The sequence below is a fragment of the Chanodichthys erythropterus genome, chromosome 4 (genome assembly GCF_024489055.1).
Source record: "Chanodichthys erythropterus isolate Z2021 chromosome 4, ASM2448905v1, whole genome shotgun sequence".
Lineage (NCBI taxonomy): Eukaryota > Metazoa > Chordata > Actinopteri > Cypriniformes > Xenocyprididae > Chanodichthys > Chanodichthys erythropterus.
Genome location: NC_090224.1, coordinates 22,004,324 through 22,026,530, shown reverse-complemented (window position 1 = coordinate 22,026,530; position 22,207 = coordinate 22,004,324). Strand labels below are relative to the sequence as shown.

Here is a 22,207-nt window from a genome sequence, read left to right as displayed (position 1 = left end):
GAAAAAGTCATAATTATGATCCAAAAATAATATAATTGTTATAATTTGCTAAAAATAAAATATAAAACTTTTTTTTTTTTTTTTTAAAGCACTACAATTGCAACCAAATAAAACAGAATTCTAGATAAAATCATGTAAATGATGTAAAACCCAATAAATACAGCATAAAACAGGGAGGGGCTTTTCCGCTTTTCCTGTCAATCATACGGGAAAATGGGCGTGGTATAAGAGGACTTCGACCTATGAGAAACCCGACATTTAAATTTAGATATGAATACATAAATAATTCCATTTGCAAACCCAAACACGCACATCAAACGTTTTTGACGATTGACTCTCGATATAACGCGTCAAAGTCCCGAAAGCAGCCGTCGGTGTTTCGGAAATATATCAGGAAACAAACGGAATCCGCTTCAATCAATCCCGAAATGGAAGGACTTTAATACCTTTAGCTTTAGCCTGTTAGCCTGGACTGCATGTGTGTGTGTTTATATCAACAATAGTGGATTCTCATTCACATCACACGAATAAGAAGAGCGTTTATATGATCGACGGGAACACCAAGTGAAGAAGGAGCTGCTGGATCTTCAGGGATGTAGTGTTTGTTTAGGTGGGTTCTTGTTTCTTCAAAAATGCACATGCATTTCCTGCAGGATCCAATATATGTCCTTATTATATCTGTTTTCAGATAACATGTTTCAAATGCATGCAACAGAACAGAATTTAACAGCATTTGGCCTATTCGTCGATCATGTATATAAAGTTATGCATGATGTCATCTATTTAAAATGTTTAATTTTAATGCATGCACGTAATGTTGTCTTTTGTGCATGAATTTCCATATGAAAGCTCGACTGTAATGTCATGCACGTGACGTCATTTTGCATGCATTCGCGTAAAATTACGTGCTAAACGTGAGTTTCACATCTCAGACGTGATAAACGTGGGTTTCACTCTCTGTTCAATAGGATTATGTCATTTATCTGCTCAGTTTAACCCCCCATCATGTAACCAAAGCAGATTGATTTGAGATATCAGATGGTTTGGCTCAATCTAATCACAGCTTATCTCAAATCAAACACTGGCTTTGTTGATCTTGAACAATAATGAGTGAGATATGCCATCATCAGAGGTGATCTAATGGCTTCACCCCCAAAAAACAAGCTCAGCCTCAACAGATCCAGTCCGAATCGACAGTTTTCCGGCTCTGAGCTGATGTTTTTGTCAGTGGGTTTATTGCAGCAACCTGTATGTGACCTATTGACCCACGACTAGAGATAAGGGTGGACATATTAAGGGGCCGATATTGGCCTCCTTCTGCTTTTTGTGTGTGTGTTAGGACAGGAACGCTCGGGCACCGCTGCACGACGGAAGGAGAGGCCCCGATACCGGACTGGAAAGAGTTGCTGCGTCTCAGGGGTCCGTAATGGAGAAGACGGAGAAGAGGCCAGGATACTTTGCCAGGTGAGATGTGCTCGCTTTAAATAACACTGGATTGACACAGGAACCACTTGACAGGAAGTGAGAGGCAAATGGGCAGAACGCCGTACAGTCATGCGAGCGACATTAAGATCTGGAAATGATGATAGTGCTGCTGTGGTGCGTCTGAAAGAGGAATTGATAACTTTCTTTTGGTTGGTACATGCTTTTTTCTAGCAGATTTTGCTGTAGATCTTGTTGCTGGTGTGGAAAATTGTTCCCTCAAATCATTGTTTTCTCACCCTCATGACTCTCTGAACTTATGAAGGCCTATTTCTGACACATAAGAAAAAATATGATTTGGTTAATCATAATTATGATGCAAAAAGTCAAAACTATGTAACATAATTATGACATAAAAGGTAAAAATTATAATGACAAACAATAATTATGGCACAAAAATTCTAAATTCAAAGGTAAAAGCCATTATTATGACAAAAAGTTGGAATTATGATGAGCTATGAGGAATAGATAAAAGCCATAGTTATTACAGAAAAAGTCAAAACTGAGGAATATTCATGACATGAAAGGTCAAAATTATTAGAAATTAAGTCAAAATTATGCCAAAAATTCTTAATTATGAGATTAAAGCCATTATCATGGCATAAAAAGTCAAAAGTCATAATTATGATCCATAAATCAAAATGATGAGATACTATGTCATAATTATGATAACCTATATGTGTGACATGATATAAGCATTATAATAATGACATAAAAAGTCAAAACTATGAGGAAAAGAAATCTATTATGACATTAAAGGTCAAAATTATGATAAAAGCATCATAAAAATTCAAAATTATGAGATAAAAGACATAATTATGACCGAAAAGTTCATAATCGTGACATAAATAGACAAAATTATGAGATAAAAGATATTATTATGACATACAAAAGATGAAACTATGAGGAAAAATTCATAATTATGACAAAAAATTACAAATTATGAGATAAACGCCATTATTATGGCATAAAAAGTCAAAACCATGAGGGGAAAAAGTCATAATTATGATCCAAAAATCAAAATTGATATGATTATTATTGATATGATATTGATTATTGATATGTCATAATTATGATCAAATATATGTGTGACATGATATAAAGCATTATAATAATGACATAAAAATTCAAAACTATGAGGAAAAAAATCTATTATGACATTAAAGGTCAAAATTATGATAAAAGCGTCATCATAATGATGACATCAAATTTAAAATTATGAGATAAAAGCCATAATTATGACATAAAAAAGATAAAACTATGAGGAAAAAGTCATAATTATGACACAAAAGTCAAAATTATAAGATACTACATTATAATTATGATCAAATATATGTGTGACATGATATAAGCAGGACAATTCTATTATAACATAAAATTATGAGATAAAAGCCATAATTATGACATTAAAAGACAAAAACTATGAGGAAAAGTCATAATTATATATATATATAATTTTTTTTTTTTTTTTTTGACAAAAAGTTCAGATTATGACAGAAGTCAAAATTATAAGATGAAAAACCAAAATTGTCAAAGTTGAAATGATGACACAAAAAGTCATAATTATAACATAAATTTGGACTTTTTAATGTAATAATTATGACATCATGATTTCCCAAAGCTCGAAACAGGCTTCCATACAAACCTTTATGATTTCCTATCTCCAATAACACAAAAGGAGATCACAAGTTTGATTCCATACTCAGTAAAAAGCAGCATGAAATATCATAAAAGTAATTCACATGACCTCTGAAGACATGTGATAGTTTTAAATGAATTGTTTTAATGTCAGCTGTGATGTCATTGGTTCAGGTGTGTGAAGCAGCACTTTGAATATGTGAGGAGGACGATTTCATATTATTTAGACCGAAACACCGACCCACAAGCCACCAGGAATCTCTCAGATTCATGAGACACAGGATGCCGCGACCTCAGAGGAAACGTGCTTCACTTACGCCTTCATTTCGCTCCCGTTATTGTAAGGCTGAACACTTTTGTCATTTTGGCTGCGTGAGATTCTCCAGCTTTGTTGTTGTTGAGCTGTTAAAGCTCCGCCCTCTTCTGGAAAGGGGGCGGGGAGCAGCAGCTCATTTGTATTTAAAGGGACACACACAAAAACGGCGTGTTTTTGCTCACACCCAAATAGGGGCAAATTTGACAAGCTATAATAAATGATCTGTGGGGGATTTTGAGCTGAAACTTCACAGACACATTCTGGGGTCTTGTATGACATCGTGTGAAAGGGGCGTTATAGGTGCACTTTAAAGTTGAGTGAGTAAGTGAATTTGATTGATTCCTCTGATCATGTGTGTTGTTGAGGAGTGTTCTGTTACATTACTAAGTGATCAGACACAACATTTTCATCCGCTGGAGCAGAAAACGAATGAAACAATCCCACAAATGCACTTTAAAATAAAATAAAATGGAAACTTGATGTCGCTCACTGGATGACATTCTATTTCCTGATGTGGGACATGAGCTCGGCAGAGGAATGTGTCCGTACTCGTTCTCAACTTCCCTCTCTAGTGTGTGTGTGTGTGTGTGTGTTATTGCAGCAGAGTGTTTCCTGCAGTTTCAGCTTTAACTGCGTCTCCAGTTTGATCGATCTGCTTCCCCCTGCCGTCATACTCCATTAGAGAATCTCTTTTCCAGTTTCTCCTCTCTCTCTTTCCCTGTCCATCTGTTTATGTAAATCTCTCATGGAACATGTCTGGATCATATTTCACCTCAAAATCATAAAAAATATGTATGTGAAATTGTATTTCATATTATAATGAATTCAGTAATGAGAATTTGTGGTTAAAGGTGTTAATTTATGACTTATTTTCTCATGATTTCAACTTTTTATGTCATAAATCAGACTTTTTGTGTCATGATTATGGCTTTTATCTCATAATTCTAAATATTTCACCTCAAAATCATTTAAAAAATATGTATATGAAATTGTATTTCATATTCTAATGAATTCAGTAATGAAAATTTGGTTAAGGTATTTATTTATTACTTCTCATGATTTCAGCTTTTTATGTCATAATTATGTCATAATTATGGCTTTTGTCTCATAATTCTAAATATTTAATCTTAAAATCATTACAAAAATATGTATATGAAATTGTATTTCATAATATAATGACTTGAGTAAAAGGTTGGAATTATGATGAAAACTATGAGGGAAAAAGTCATATAACTTATTATAACAAAGCCATAATTATAACAGAAAAAGTCAAAAGAGGAATATTCAATTATGACATGAAAGGTCAAAATTATGACAAAAATTCTAAATTATGAGATAAAAGCCATTATTATGATCCAAAAATCAAAATGATGAGATACTATGTCATAATTATGATCAAATATATGTGTGACATGATATAAGCATTATAATAATGACATAAAGAGTCAAAAACTGAGGAAAACAAATCTATTATGACATTAAAGGTCAGAATTATGATAAAAGCATCATTATTATGACATAATAAAGATTAAACTATGAGGAAAAATTCATAATTATGACATACAAAAATCAAAATTATGAGATTCTACGTTATAATTATGATAAAATAAATATGTGACATATATGATGAAAGCATCATAATTGTGACACAAAAAGTCAAAACTAACCAAAACTAACCAAATTTGTGGTTAAAGATTTATGACTTATTTATGACTTATGTCATAATTCTAAATATTTAATCTTAAAATCATTACAAAAATATGTATATGAAATTGTATTTCATATTATTACTCATCAGTAATGAGAATTTGTTGTTTATTTGTCATAAAAATAATACAAAACCATGCTGAGCTCTGTTTGGCCATCTTGGCTCTGCCCACTGCAGTTTCTCTGGATTTGGCACAGATTCACAATTACATCAGCCACCAGAGGACAAGTGGCATGAGTCTGTGGAAGGATTATATTTCATTAAGTTTCTTTGTTGCTCTTTCGACAGAGTTGATGCTGATGATGTTGTATTTTGTCTTGCAGGCTGAAGAAGAAACGGCAACAGAAGCAGAGCCAATCGGAGAAAGCGGATGCTGATTTGACACCAGTCATCTGTGAGCCTGCTCCTATTGGACAATCTCAGGAGAGGAATGCGGAAAGAGAACCGCCTGAGAAAACCAAGAGTGGCCAAAATGACAGATCAGGTAAACATTCAGACAGGTTGAGCGTCCATAAAGTAAAGTTTTTAATCATCTTTATATATATGGCGCATATACAATACAGATTTTTTCTCATCCAATGGTGTCAATGCAGTCAAATCAATAATATTGTGAGTCTGAGGCTGATTTGGGGTTTGGAGAAGGTTTGACATGCCCTGACATTTGTGCTTTTTTCAGTTGTTCATAAACATATTCATGACACAAGTGTCCTTACACTGTATTCAGCACAAACTAGGCTACAATAATATGTGAGGAACATATAAAAACCATAATTATAGCAGAAAAAGTCAAAAGAGACATGAATTATGAGACAATTATGACAGGAAAGGTCAAAATTATGACAAAAATTCTAAATTATGAGATAAAACCCATTATTATGATCCTAAAATCAAAATGATGAGATACTATGTCATAATTATGATCAAATATATGCGTGACATGATATAAGCATTATAATAATGACATAAAAAGTCAAAACTATGAGGAAAAAAAATCTATTATGACATTAAAGGTCAGAATTGTGATAAAAGCGTCATTATTAACGGTCCTAGTACTGAGCCTTGTGGTACTCCATACTAGGGCTGTGCAATTTATCGCAATCGCGATTTGAGCACATGCAATTTCTAAATTGCATAAGATTGCAATTTTATTTATTAATTTATTTATATTTTAATTGAATACTTTTGGAGTGTTTTGGATTCAGGAGAGAGGATGTGTCAGAGAGCAAGACCTGCGAAATTATTGCAACGAAACGGGGCAATGCAACAAACCTGTTCCAGCACTTAAAACAGCGCCATAAAAAACGGTATGATCAGTGCATGTCGACAAAGTCCATTGAAGCTAACAAAAGCACGCCTCAAAGCCAGCCTGAACCAACTCAACGAGTATCCGTCGTTCAAGTATCTTTAAGCATCATGCCTTATGAGAAAGGATCAAAACGGCACAGAGAAATTTCTAACGCGATCACCTAACATACAGTACAGTCCAAAAGTTTGGAACCACTAAGATTTTTAATGTTTTTAAAAGAAGTTTCGTCTGCTCACCAAGGCTACATTTATTTAATTAAAAATACAGTAAAAAACAGTAATATTGTAAAATATTATTACAATTTAAAATAACTGTGTACTATTTAAATATATTTGACAAAGTAATTTATTCCTGTGATCAAAGCTGAATTTTCAGCATCATTACTCCAGTCTTCTGTGTCACATGATCCTTCAGAAATCATTCTAATATGATGATTTGCTGCTCAAGAAACATTTATGATTATTTTCAATGTTGAAAACAGTTGTGTACTTTTTTTTTCAGGATTCCTTGATGAATAGAAAGTTCAAAAGAACAGCGTTTATCTGAAATACAAAGCTTCTGTAGCATTATACACTACCGTTCAAAAGTTTGGGGTCAGTAAGAGTTTTTATTTTTATTTTTTTGAAAAGAAATGAAAGAAATGAATACTTTTATTCAGCAAGGATGCATTAAATCAATCAAAAGTGGCAGTAAAGACATTTATAATGTTACAAAAGATTAGATTTCAGATAAACACTGTTCTTTTGAACTTTCTATTCATCAAATAATCCTGAAAAAAAATATTATACACAAATATTTTGTACAATTGTACACATTAAATGTTTCTTGAGCAGCAGATCAGCATATTAGAATGATTTCTGAAGGATCATGTGACACTGAAGACTGGAGTAACGATGCTGAAAATTCAGCTTTGATCACAGGAATAAATTACTTTGTCAAATATATTTAAATAGAAAACAGTTATTTTAAATTGTAATAATATTTCACAATATTACTGTTTTTACTGTATTTTTAATTAAATAAATGTAGCCTTGGTGAGCAGACGAAACTTCTTTTAAAAACATTAAAAATCTTAGTGGTTCCAAACTTTTGGACTGTACTGTACAGTATATGCAAAGACATGGTGCCTGCGTACATCGTCAATAAAGACGGCTTCCAAAGACTAATACCAACACTTGACAAAAGATGCCATCTCTGTTTATCAAGCTGTTAATACCTGTTATTTAACTGTGAAATGTTTTGTCATGCACTTCTTGTGCTCTGAATACATTTAGAATGTAGCATATTTGAAAAAGCAAAAACAAAAGCCAAAATCGCTAAAGTAAAATCGCAATTGCAATATAAACTTTCATTTGAAGCAAAAAAGTTTTTGAAAATCAGACAAAAATACAAAGGTACAAGACTGTGATGGCTTTAGTAATAGAACTGCAATAATAATAATATTGTGTTCATGTGACCCTTGTGACTATGTTTGTGAGGATCACAGGAAGTAACCAGCTCTGAGTCTGTTATTTATCTGAGTCAAACAGACAGGAAGAGGGTCAGCGCTTAGACCTGAGCACACAAACACAGTCCGACCTACAGATGAACTCCAGCGGCCGAGTCAAAGGTTACGTTTTGTTTGTTAAGGAAGTTACATAACTAAACCAGATAAGTTTTGCCTGGTGTAAAATAACTGACTGGCATTGAGCTGTATATAAAGACCAGAACTTTCACACGAGAACGTAAGAAACCACCAGAGCAGAACACAACTGATAATAAATAGCACAATAGTTATGTAGAGTTCAGAAACCCTTTTTATTAGCGACACCGGTGGCCGTTAGTGGAACTGCAGCCAGGAACTTCAACGGAATCATTTGTGCATTATTTATATTATATATATATAGCCCCTTTAAAGGATTAGTTCACTTTCAAATTAAAATTTCCTGATAATTTACTCTCCTCCATGTCATCCAAGATGTTCATGTCTTTCTTTCTTCAGTTGAAAAGAAATTAAGGTTTTTGATGAAAACATTCCAGGATTGCAAACGGTTGAAGGTCCAAATGTCAGTTTCAGTGCAGCTTCAAAGAGCTCTACATGATCCCAGACGAGGAATAAGAGTCTATTTATAAAAAAATAAATAAAAATTATATACTTTTAACCATAAATGCTCATCTTGAACTAGCTCTCTTCTTCTTCTTAAATTATCATGAAATTTTAATTAGAAAGTGAACTAATCCTTTAAAGACATTTTACTGTTTAGTGCTTTGCAACCTGCCATAGAAAGAGTTTTTGTCCGATATGGATATGATGGATATCTCTTGCATGCGTGTTCGGTCATGTAACCGCTGGAGGTGTTGATGTCTCTTCTCTAGTTTCAGAGGAGCGCGGTGTTGAATGACGTTCGTATTGTTCTGTATGTTTAACATGCGCTGCGTGAGATGCAGCGGCTCATTACGCAGGCTGACGTCACTGAATAAACAACAGCGCTTTATGAGTCTTTAAAGGCTTTTGTCGTCAGCTGATGTTCTCTGTGTTGATATGGACCAGTGATGTTTATTGACTGCTATAGTATTCATGTTTTAAATTTTTTATATTTTCAGTTTTCATTTTAATTTTGCGCATTTGTCATTTTTATTAGTTTTTTTTTGTAATTCCTTTCAGTTTTATTTTTAATAATTGTAGAATTTAAACTGACTTTATTTAAACATTTCTCATTTTCTTTTAAGTTTTTAGTTTTTTTGATTGTTTTTAATATTTGTGTTTTGCTTTAATTTATACGTTATATCTATTTCAGTTTTACTTTAACACTAATTTTTAGTGTTTGAACAATTTATTTTAACTAGTGGTGTCAAATCAGTTAATTGCGATTAATTTCATCTAACGAACGTTTGTAAGTGTGTGTGTGTGTTTGTGTGTGTATATGTGTATATTTATTTATATATATATATATATATATATATATAATATACACACACACATATCGAATTCAAAATTAATAAAAAAAAATTAGAGTGTTAAGCGGTAAAATACAAACACACACACACACACACACACACACACACACACACACACATATATATATATATATATATGGGCTGTCAAACGATTAGTCGCGATTAATCGCATACAAAGAAAAGTTTGAGTTTGCCTAATATATGTAGGTGTACTTTGTGTAATTATTATGTATATATAAATACAAACACATTCATGTATATATTTGAGAAATATTTACAAGTATATGTATTTATTAATATTTTTATATAATTTATATTATATATTTAAATAAAAATATTTTGTACATAAAATATTTCTCATAAATATATACATTATTTTGTGTATTTATATATACATATTAATTATACATAGTACTCGCACATATATTAGGCAAACTTTTATTTTGTATGCGATTAATCGCGATTAATCGTTTGACAGCATTTTTTTTACGTTTTTTACATTTTTCATCTAATACTTATATTTTATTTGATTTAAGCTTTATTTCAGTTAATCAAAAATAGTTTTTATTACTTTTATAACACTGATATGAACAGTCATTTACTTCTTAGGAAATTTTACAGCTTAACATTCTAATTTTTTAATTAATTTTGAGTTCGATATGTCCACTCTGACTGATTCAGTGAGTGATTGAGTCGTTTGAATCATTTGACTCATTTGAGTCATTTTGATTGATTCATTAATTTCGTTACTCGTTCATGACTATAAATTGGACTACACCCATGTTATTTTAGAGGTACTATTATAGTTTTAATTAATATTATTATTTTTTATTTTTATTAGTTCTGCCAAATCGATTATTCATAATTAATTGCGTCTAACATAAAAGTTTGTAAATATACAATAATATGAATCTGTGTATATATAACTTTTATTAGATGCGATTAATTGCAATTAATCGATTTTGTCATCACTAATTTTTATATATATTTTTTTGTTTTCATTTAGTAATTTTGTTTTTTTTGTCATTTTTATTAGTTTTGGCTTTTTTTCTATATAGTTTTTTTTTCATTTTTTTTAATTTTAGTTATTTTACTGCCTTGCCAACTAGCTGAAATATTTTATAATTTATATTTTATATTAATATTTAATAATTTATTTTATTTTCAGTTAATTTTATTTCAAGTAACTTTAAAGTTGGCATGAAACAAGTTCGAGTGAAACGCTTCTCAAACAAGAACAAATGTAGGGCGGGGCTTGATTTTGGATGGTTGTGGTTTGCTATTGGTGGATCTCATGTGAGTGACAGGTTGCCCCGCCCTCATCTTCAGAGAAGAGAAGAGATGCTTGGAGAAGATATTCTGATTCAATATTACGAGGAACATGAATTTAACACAATAATGATGATAAATCATGTATAATAAGAATTTTCCATTTTGACTTTATTTTCAGATGACAACAGTAAATCATGCAGCCACACCAAGAAAGAGAAAAATAAACCTCCAGGAACCGTGGAGTACACCGTGAGTTAACCAACGCCACTTTCTTACTGTATAAACACTGTTCATACACATCAATAAACACCTCGTGATGCATTTGACCATGAATGTGGCGATCGTCAGGTTGGACTGAAGGACACTCTGAACAGCATCGCTCTGAAGTTCAACATCACTCCAAACAAACTGGTGCAGCTGAACCGGCTCTTCTCGCACAGCGTCTTACCTGGACAGGTGACTTCTTTCTCTCTTGCCTTTGACTCGTGATCCAGTAAAGTGCAAAACTTCACCACTCGTTTTACTCCATCCCGCGCAGAAATTGTTTGTTCCTGATGTGGACCAATCAGAGGGCGGTTCTCAGGTCAACGGTTCCTCTGAACATCTCACAGCATCAGAGAAGGTAAGACTAAGTTCCAGACCGGTTTTTATCTTTTTTTCCCTTAAGGATTTCATGAACGGACACTGTGTGTGTGTGTGTGTGTGTGTGTGTGTGTGTGTGTGTGTGTGTGTGTGTGTGTGTGTGCCGACAGGACGGTGAATCGAGCAGCAGGTCCGGGCGGCCCGTGCGCAGAGAGTTGTCGCCCCTGTCTGAAGACGAGAGTCCGGCCACCGTCAAATTCATCAAGATGAGCTGCAAGTACTTCACTGATGGCATGGTGAGGGTCACATGATGCTGCTTCATTATATATCTATATATATTAACATTTGTGTTGTCATTAGTTAACATAAAATAACAATGGAAAATATTTCTAATGCATTTATTAGTTAATGTTAATTTTATTATATTAATTAATCTTAATGGACCTGATTTTCATTCTGTAATTGTAACATTTAGTTAAATTATAATATTTATTACTTTTCTTTTAGGTTTAAGGCAGTGTTATTTTAGTATAATATGCCATTATATTTTTTATTAATATTTTTAGTACATTTTATTTTTATATTTTCTGTTTTCTTTTTAATTTTAGTCAATGTTTTAGTACATTTTTTTTTTTTATTACTATCAATAGTCGTTTTCATATTAATTTTTAGTTAAAGTTTTAGTAATTTTGCTTGTTTTTGTCATTTTAATTTTTTAAATATGTCTGCAGTTTTTTATTAATGTTTATTTCAGTTATTTTAGTACATCAAGTTAAACAATGAAAATGATAAATGTTGGTTTGGCTACTACCTGAAATAAAATATGTTTAAGGGTTTTTTTATATTTCATTTTATTTCAATTAAAGTTTATTTTATTTTTCAAGTAACAATTTTTTTATTATTATTATTATTATTATGATTTTAGTTATAGTTTTAGTTAACTATAATAACCTAGAACCAGTAGTGAACTATGAAATCAAACGTGAAATTAAAATAAATAATTTTAAAATAAAACATTTGCTAAAATAAGAGAATTTTATTTGTTAACCTGTATGTCAGAGAACCGTGAACACCCAAAAAAAAAGAAAGTTACTTGAAAAATAAAATAAACTTTAACTGAAAAAAAATGAAATATAAAAAAACCTTAAACATATTTGCCAAACCAACATTTATTATTTTCATTTAGTTTAACTTGATGTACTAAAATAACTGAAATAAAAATGAATAAAAAACTATAGACATATTTAAAAAATAAAATAAAAATGACAAAACAGTAAAATTAGTAAGACTTTTACTAAAATTAAAATAAAAAAACAGAAAATATAAAAATAAAATCTAATACAAAATATTAATAAAAAAACTATAGACAAAAAAAGTAGTAAAATGACAAAAATGGCAAAATTACTACAACTTTAAGTAAAAATTAATATGAAAACGCCTATTGATAGTAATAAAAAAAATCTTGAACACCAAAATAAACTAAAATTAAAATGAAAACAGAAAATCTAAAAATAAAATGTACAAAAAATATTAATAAAAAATATAATGGCATATTACACTAAAATAACACTGCCATAAACCTAAGATAAAAATAATAATATTATAATTTAACTAAATGTTACAATTACAGAACGAAAATCAGGTCCATTAAGATTAATTGCATTGACATTATTTGCATGCAATTAATCACATTTTTCCCAAATTCGTATAATTTTAGTGTAGAAAACAAAAAAGCTGTTTAAATTAAGTATTCATACATTATCAAAGTATTTGCTGTACTGAATTAAACAAATTTTCATAATATAGAAATTAAAACTAAATCAAAATATTAATAAAAACTCAACGATACTAAAATAAATGTCTTTGTTGATGTGGATTTCAGTTGTAATTTAATGAAGTCAGCCTCTATTTATGGCGTGTAATTTGCCTATTATGGGATACAGTTTTCCCACACCTTCTGATTTCCAGTCACTCGTGATCCTCACGTACTCATTTTCACTCAGTAAAGCACTTCTGTGACGCAGGACAGCTTTATTTGAGGTTTCTGAGATCTCGTTTCTTTCAGGGCGTTGTCGGAGGAGTGATGATTATAACGCCCAATAACATCATGTTCGACCCGCACAAGTCGGACCCACTGGTGATCGAGAATGGCTGTGAGGAGTACGGCCTCATCTGCCCCATGGAGGAGGTGCTGTCCGTGGCCCTGTATGACGACGTGTCCCGTATGAAGCTCAAGGACGCGCTGCCATCGTAAGCAACGGCCCCATTTCGCTTCGTTTAAAATGATTGTGTGTTCGCTGCCAGAGCACAGAGATTTGTTTTAAAGTTTAGTGTCAGCATTATATAAAAGTAAGGCTTTTATTATGTAATCTGTGAGCAGAGACTTCCTGTGTCTTTTCATTTGAGGAGTTTTAACGGTTCTGATGTCTCTTGGTTCGGTTTGTATCAGTTCACAGTTTTGGTTCAGTAAATATTAAAACATAGATCAATTTAAATTAATTTAAGTTATTACACTGTGATTTATCAATGCCAGTCCAGTTACATTTTGTTGTTTTTCATTTGTTTTAAAAGAATTAATTAAAATTAAAAAAATTTTAACTTATTTTCAATTATTTATATATTTATTTATTATTTTGAATAAAACTATTTGATTTATTAAACACTTTTATTTGAGCTCATTTATTCTCATTCATCTTTAAATATATATTTATTTTTAGTTAATTATTTTTTTTTGTTTATTTTAATTTTATTTTTTCCTTTAATTTAATGATTTTTATTTAATTAATTTTAATATATTTATTTAAAATTAAGTAATTATTTTTTATATTTATTGTCCCCAATTTATTTAGTTAGTTCCATTTATTATTTGTTTTGTTCTTGTTTAATTTTTTAACTAATTCAAATTTTTGCTTATTTTCATTTATTTATTTAGTGTTTTGATTAAAACTATATGATTTATTAATTTTAATTTTTATTTATTTGTTATTTTGATTGATTGATTTTTATTTTGTAAATATTTATTTTCATTTTTAATTATTTTTATATTTATTTAATTTTTAATTTTTAAATTTATTTATTTCTATTTATTTTATTTTTTATTTTTTATTTTATATATATATATATATATATATATATATATATATATATATATATATATATATATATATTTTTTTTTTTTTTTTTTTATATATATATTTTTATTTACTTTTTTCTTTATTTTTCCATTTATTTATTTATTTATTGTTTTAATTAATTATTATTATATTTATCTTTTATTTAAAAATATTTATTTTTTCCATATATTAATTTATTTCAATTTATTAATTAATTAATTAATTTATTTTTATTTTATTAATTTATTTTGTTTATTCATTTACATATGTATATTTTGCAAGAACAAGTAGCAAACAAGTGGTATACATTTATTTAGTAAATGTTTTTATTTTTTCTTATTTATTTTAATTCATTTTTAGTTTGATTCATGTGCAAGTGCAATTCATTTTTAGGTACGGATCAAAATCGTTGATGTAAATCACCTGAAATATTCATTTAAAGTCCTCCTTTTTCTCTTAGCTGTCAATCCACCTTTTTTTAATTTGTCCCATTTTTAGTTCACTTTTGACACCAAACATCACTTCAGTTTTGTCATATTTATTTGTCATGTTCTGTTTTGTTCGTTTGTTTCATTTTGGATGTTTTGTTTGTTTTTCTCTCTTTAATTTCACCATCTTCCCCCTCATGATGATGATGATGATGATGATGATGACCCCTGTGGTCCGTGCTAGTGATGAACCGCGGGATCTCTGTCCGTTATACAGGCCAGGCGAGTGGGAGGAGCTTCCCTCAGAACGCGATCTGAACCCTTTTAGTCGTTACGAGGCTCTCGGAGCGCCCAACCGCCCAATCATATTAGACGATATCGAATCGGCCGTCTCTGAGATATCAGAGTGCCAAATCGCTGACAAATCGCCATCAGATGAAGGTTTCACTGAACTGGAGCTGCTGCAGAGTGAGTCCAACACTACCTGCTCCGGCCAGGAGGGGGCGTCGCTACAGGAGCACAGAAAGACGCCAACTCGGCTGGACCAAAAAGACACATCCGTGAGGTCTTTTCATGCCGAGGAAGATGAAGATGAAGGGCTTCACAACCGTTCCACAGATGACAACGCAGAGCTGCTACAGTCTCTTCCCGCACTGGTGCATGATGGGAAGGTGGCTGCAATAGAAGAGGATGAGGTGACCAAAACAAGGGGTGAAACGATAGTAAATAGTGTCTCGGCAATCGAGGTGAACGCAAACGACCAAAAATGGAAGGTGACCCCAGAGGAGTCTGGGAAATGTAGTCCGCCTGGACCAAATGTTGAGGGACCAAACTCAGACGTAGAGCTTTCCGAAGCGGAGAAACGCAGACGGGCCAGTGAAGCCGAGGTGAAGTCATGGCTGCTGAAGAGAATGCAGAGACCAATCGAAGGTGAGGGTTTTTTGATTGACAGGATAGACCAACCAATCACAGCATGAGCATGCAGTTTGATATCTGATCTGATTTACAGACATGCTGCTGTTCAACGAAGAAAAGAGCAAAGCTCCGCCCATGTTCCTTTGCTTTAAGGTGGGGAAGCCAATGAGGAAGTCCTTTGCCACGGGTCGGACGTCTAGCCCCACCCACTCATTGATTGGCAGGGGGCGGCAGCCGGAGTATTGGTTTGCTGTGCCTCAAGAGAGGTATGAGGAGTTTTTCCTTAATACAGTGAAACAAGGCATTTAGATGCAAAATTATTGTATTTTATTAGAATATAAAAAATAAAATAAAAAATGTCATACTATATTTAATAAATAGGTAATTATTTGTTATTATCAATGTTGAAAACAGTTGCTTCATATTTTTGTGAAAACAGGATTTTTTTCCATAAATAGTTCAAAAGAACAGCATTTATTTGAAATAGAATCTTTTGTAACATTATTTATAAATGTCTTTACTGTAACTTTTGCTCAATTTAATGCGTCTTTGATGAATAAATGTATTAATTTCTTTAAAAAATAAATAAATAAATCTTACTGCCCCCAAACTTTTGAATGATAGTATGTATATATATTATATTCACATATTATATTATTATATATTTACAAATACTTGTGAATAACCACGATTAATCAATTTGCCACCACAGAATATTGTGCCAAAATTTGTAAAAAAAATATATATATTTAATAATGTGTTAAATAATGTTCTTAGTTTTGCATTTAATTCAACACAAACTCTAGGCTGTGCGGACAAAAGATACAAGAGTTTGTGTTGAATTAAATGGCAGAAAAAATTGATTAGCAATAACAACTAGAAGAAAAAAACTTGTAATTATAAACAAGTTAAAAGTACATTGGTACCAGCGTTGCCAAGTCTGCTTATAATCCGCTTCTTAAAGGGTTAGTTCACCCAAAAATGAAATTTCTGTCATTAATTACTCACCCTCATGGCATTCCACACCCATAAGACCTTCATTCATCTTCAGAACACAAATTAAGATATTTTTGATGAAATCCGATGAGGCCTGCATAGCCAGCAATGACATTTCCTCTCTCAAGATCCATTAATGTACTAAAAACATATTTAAATCAGTTCATGTGAGTACAGTGGTTCAATATTATTATTATAAAGCGACAGGAATATTTTTGGTGCGCCAAAAAAACAAAATAACGCCGATTTCAAAACACTGCTTCAGGAAGCTTCGGAGCGTTATGAATCAGCGTGTCGAATCAGCGGTTCTGAGTGCCAAAATCACATGATTTCAGCAGTTTGTGTCAAATCATGATTCGATACACTGATTCATTTGTGCTCCGAAGCTTCCTGAAGCAGTGTTTTGAAATCGGCCATCACTATAGAAGTCATTATTTAGTTTTTTTGGCGCACCAAAAATATTCCGGTCGCTTTATAACATTAATATTGAACCACTGTACTCACATGAACTGATTTAAATATGTTTTTAGTACATTAATGGATCTTGAGAGAGGAAATGTCATTGCTGGCTATGGAGGACTCACGGAACCAACGGATTTCATCAAAAATATCTTAATTTGTGTTCCGAAGATGAACAAAGGTCTTACGGGTGTAGAACGACATGAGGGTGAGTAAGAAATGACAGAAATTTCATTTTTGGGTGAACTAACCCTTTAAGATCTCTTAAAATGATAATTAAGAAGTTTGTCATGACTTTTAAGATATTTAAGACTTTTTATTTAGGCTTTTTAAAGACCCACAGGGACTTTCAAATATTCTAAAAAATTTTAAACTCTCATACATCCTCTATTTTTACTCGCAAATGCGAGTGAAACGCTCACACAGTCGATCCCTGCTTGTGTTTAATATGAATGTACGTTCCTAACCTGACCTTCCTGCCGTCTCTCCTTTAGGGTGGATCACCTGTACTCGTTCTTCATCCAGTGGTCTCCAGATGCTTACGGTAAGGACGCTCAGGAGCAGGGCTTCGTGGTCGTGGAGAAAGACGAGCTCACCATGATCGACAACTTCTTCAGTGACCCGGTTCCTCGCAGCTGGGAGGTGAGCAACACATGCAGCGGGTTGTGTGAACTTTACACTCACCAGGACACTTGACTAATAGCAAAATTGTAAGTTTATCTGCTTCAAGAACAGTGCCATTATTTCCTCGCTAGTCATAATTGTCATGTAGCTTTTAAGTTGTTAAACTTGTTTTTTTACTGATAAAATCGCCAGAGCGGCGCTAACAACATGTTTCTGTGCGAGTGTGTGTCCGTTTGAGCAGGAGAAAGAGTGTGTGTGCTTTCCGTACATAATAAATTGCAATTTTGTTACAAAAACATCGTTTTTATCCTATTGTTTACTATATTTATTTTCTTGGTCAGTGTCGTTGTGTGTTTTGGTTCTTTTGCTGTTGTAGGAACTTTGAAATCATTTGGCGAAGTGATATGGAACCTGCCTGGAACTATTTTAGTCGTGCAAAATAATTGCACATCTTAGAACGTTCGTCAACCAATCAGATTCAAGCATTCAGCAGGCCCATGGTATAAAAGGATACAGTACGTATGAGAATTCAGTTTAGTTACCTCCGGAAACATGTTTGTTCTCTAGATCATCACGATTAATGAGGCCAAGAGACGCCAGAGCTTCAGCTTTGAGGACGAGGAACCTCTAGATCTCCTTCCTGTGCTGATGGACCCCAGCGCACTCCTGGAGGACACGCACATTGAGAAGGTCTCCTTTATTTGCTTGCTTCATCTAGAGACTTATGAACCACCCTTTGGGATTTGTTTGGGATCATGACAAGTTTGCTATGAAGTGATAAGTTGTGGTTTTGTGACTAGTTTGACGCTCTCCTCTGCAGTTGTCCACTCGTTTGCCGGCACGTGTTCAGGGTTATCCGTGGCGCCTGGTCTACAGTACGGTCGTACACGGAACCAGCCTGAAAACCCTGTACAGGAACCTGCTGGAGCTGGACTGCCCTGTGCTGATGGTCATCAAAGACATGGACAACCAGGTACACACACTACCGTGACCGCTGATGGTGTAAAACAGGTGGAAATGATGTCATGTTGAAAAACTCTGCATTTTCTCCTGCAGATTTTTGGAGCGTTTTCCACTCACCCTTTCAGAGTGAGTGAGCACTGTTACGGGACAGGAGAGACTTTCCTCTACAGCTTCTGCCCGGAGATCAAGGTGTGTTCCTACATAGATTGTTAAGGACAAAATTGTTGAAAAATGTTGAAAAGGGCACTGTCCTGGCAACGACACAGAACACCTTAGCAGCTGCCTAGCAACACCCTAGAAACCACTCTTAGAACATTAGCAACCACATAGCAATGCCTTAGCAACCACCCAGAACATCTTAGCAACTGTTTGGCAATGTCTTGGCAACCAATCAAAACATTTTTGCAACCACCCAGAACACCTTAGCAACTGCCTAGAAACACCTTAGAAACCACTCAGAGAAAATTGGCAAATACATAGCAATGCCTTAACAACAACTCAGAACATCTTATCAACTGCTTGGTAATGTCCTGGCAACCAGTTGGAACACCTTTGTAACCACCAAGAACACCTTAGCAACTGCCTATCAACATCCTAGAAACCACTCAAGAAAATTGGCAACCACATAGCAATGCCATAGCAACCACCCAGAACATCTTAGCAACTGTTCAGCAATGACGTTGCAACCACTCAGAAAATGTTAGCAACTGCTCAGTAACCAGTAACCCCCCAGCTCCCTAGCAAACCATCTTGAAACTGCTTAGCAACCTCTCAGATGTCCCTAGCAACACCCTAGAAACTGCTCAGAGAACAATAGCAACTGTTTATGTAATGCCTTTGCAACCACTCAGAAAATGTTAGCAACTGCTTGGTATCCAGCAACCCATCAGCTCCCTAGCAACAATCTTGCAACAGCCTAGCAACCTCTCAGATGTCCCTAGCAACACCCTAGAAACTGCTCAGAGAACAATAGCAACTGTTTATGTAATGCCTTTGCAACCACTCAGAAAATGTTAGCAACTGCTCAGTAACTAGTAACCCACCAGCTCCCTAGCAACAATCTTGCAACAGCTTAGCAACTTCTCAGATGTCCCTAGCAACACCATAGAAACCGCTCAGAGAACAATGGCAAACATAAAGTATTGCCCTTGCAACCACTCAGAAAATGTTAGCAACTGCTTAGTAACTAGTAACCCATCAGCTCCCTAGCAACCATCTTGAAACAGCCTAGCAACCTCTCAGCCCTCCTTAGAAAACAATCCAAACACTCAGAACACCTTAACAACTCCCTAGCAACACCCTAAAAACTGCTCAGAGAACAATGGCAGCTGTTAAAAAATGTCCTTGCAACCACTCAGAAAATGTTAGCAACTGCTTAGTAACTAGTAACCCATCAGCTCCCTAGCAACCACCTTGAAACAGCTTAGCAACCTAGAAACCACTCCAAGAATAATACCAACCATTAAGTAATGTTCTTACAACCACTAAGAAAATGTTAGCAAAGTACTTAGTAACCAGTAACCCACCAGCTCCCTAGCAACCATCTTGAAACAGCTTAGCAACCTCTCAGAGGTCCATAGCAACACCCTAGAAACCGCTCAGAGAATAATACCAATCATTAAGTAATTCCCTTGCAACCACTTAGAAAATGTTAGCAACTGCTCAGTAACTAGTAACCCACCAGCTCCATAGCAGCAACCATCTTGAAACTGCTTAGCAACCTCTCAGATGTCCCTAGCAACACCCTAGAAACCGATCAGAGAACAATAGCAACTATTTATGTAATGCCCTTGCAACCACTTAGTATGTTAGCAAATGCTTAATAACCAGTAACCCACCAGCTCCCTAGCAACCATCTTGAAACAGCTTAGCAACCTCCTCAGAGGTCCCTAGCAACACCCTAGCAACCACACAGAACACCTTAGCTTGCCTAGCACAAAGCAAATTACTCAAGTAATCAAACCGCATGCGGTCTCAATACTTTCGGAGTTCAAACTGGCCTTCAGAAAACATTCAAATAATGCCACTCAACGCCTCTCATCTTCAGGTGTACCGCTGGACGGGTGAAAACTCCTACTTTGTGAAAGGAAACACGGATTCTCTTCAGATCGGAGGAGGAGGGTGAGTTCAGAAACATTCTAACGTGCCATACATGCCTGTCTCTCGCTGCCTCATGTTTAACTCTCAACTGTTCGCTTCCCAGGGGTCGTCTGGGCCTGTGGCTGGACGCTGACCTTTACCACGGCACCACATCCAAGTGCTCCACCTTTAATAACCTGCCACTGTCCTCCAAACAGGACTTCACCATCCAAAACCTCGAGGTGTGGGCCTTCGAATGAGCACCTGCGCATACATAGACACGCTTACGTACCCACACGCACTGTGAGACACGCTTCGCCAAGCTCACGGCATGACATACGAAGAAATGTTGGGCGTCGCTTTATCCCGTACTGTACGAGGCTGTTTGGCGGGTTCGCCCTATGCGGTTTGCGCATATCCAGTCATACTTGATGACGAGTTTTTACTTGGTCTGAGCTTCAGACTAGAGTGCAGAGAGAGAAGTTTGTGGCGGCATTAACCTCCGACGCCACTCTCAGCCATCCCAGCATGCAATGTTCTCTAAAGATGTTCTCCTGCTGAAATATAACCAATATATAAACACATATTTGTGTACGTGAACGGAGAGGAATCGACTGTGTATGATACTCGGGAAGTATTCGGTGGCCAAATCCGCTGCGTCAGGGTCAGTTGCTCAAATCGAAAATCTTTTTTGTTTACATCGTGGCGATTTGATGCGTTTAGTTCATTTGGTGCATTTTCATGTTCGTTTGACTCAAGTAAATGGACATCCTCCTGCCAATATGTACCACGAATCATTGTTTTGACCAAAGCATTTTATTTGCCTTGTTCTTTAATGTTTTATATTGTTTGAGTTTTTTATATTGACCGTGTATAATCATATTCCTACGTGATGATTGTTTTACTGTTTTGTGATATTTTAGGGACTTTTCTAGTTCATTTGAAAGGGAAGCACTTGAAATGAAGAGATGCCAGTATTATTTTGAACACTATTTCACTAGTAACCAGGTTGCTTCAGATTCTAGCAAATCAGGTTCACCACTTCACTGTGGGTTTGTGTATGCAATCACTCACTGAATGATGTCACTTCCTGATGTTATCTCGTGGCATGACTTGGAAGGGCGTGAGTTCTGCTCGGCCTCCGTTGCTGTGATACAAACTGATGTTGGAGGTCCGAATGCTTTGAGATCTCTGGAAGCGTCACTCATTTCACTACTAGACAGCATCTGTGGGTAACTAACCGTGTCCATTCCAAAACCATATTGTGTGGTCCGTGTAGGGAAAAAAAAAAAGTTTACAAGTGTTTCACTCTAAAAATTGTCTCTGATTTCAAACACTGTCCAGTTGTGTATGGTAGCCCGTGAATGTCATATTTATTGTGCATTTCTG

General features: G+C 34.2%; 1 protein-coding gene across 2 annotated transcripts; it reads left to right on the top strand.

Annotated features, from left to right (window-relative positions):
• The first annotated feature begins 253 nt into the window (after positions 1-253).
• Positions 254-22,201, top strand: ncoa7b (nuclear receptor coactivator 7b). 2 transcript variants are annotated; one of them, XM_067384518.1, is made up of 16 exons: positions 254-610; positions 1,345-1,464; positions 5,468-5,628; positions 10,838-10,908; positions 11,008-11,115; positions 11,198-11,281; positions 11,412-11,537; positions 13,307-13,491; positions 15,027-15,712; positions 15,792-15,963; positions 17,647-17,794; positions 18,344-18,466; positions 18,597-18,749; positions 18,833-18,928; positions 20,787-20,860; positions 20,943-22,201. In XM_067384518.1, the coding sequence occupies exons 2-16, from the start codon at positions 1,427-1,429 to the stop codon at positions 21,076-21,078; spliced, it is 2,361 nt and encodes a 786-aa protein (XP_067240619.1). In that variant the 5' UTR covers positions 254-610; positions 1,345-1,426; the 3' UTR covers positions 21,079-22,201. The 2 variants fall into 2 exon arrangements, with proteins under 2 accessions (XP_067240619.1, XP_067240618.1); XM_067384517.1 differs by having other exon boundaries at positions 1,340-1,464.
• The last annotated feature ends 6 nt before the right edge of the window (positions 22,202-22,207 follow it).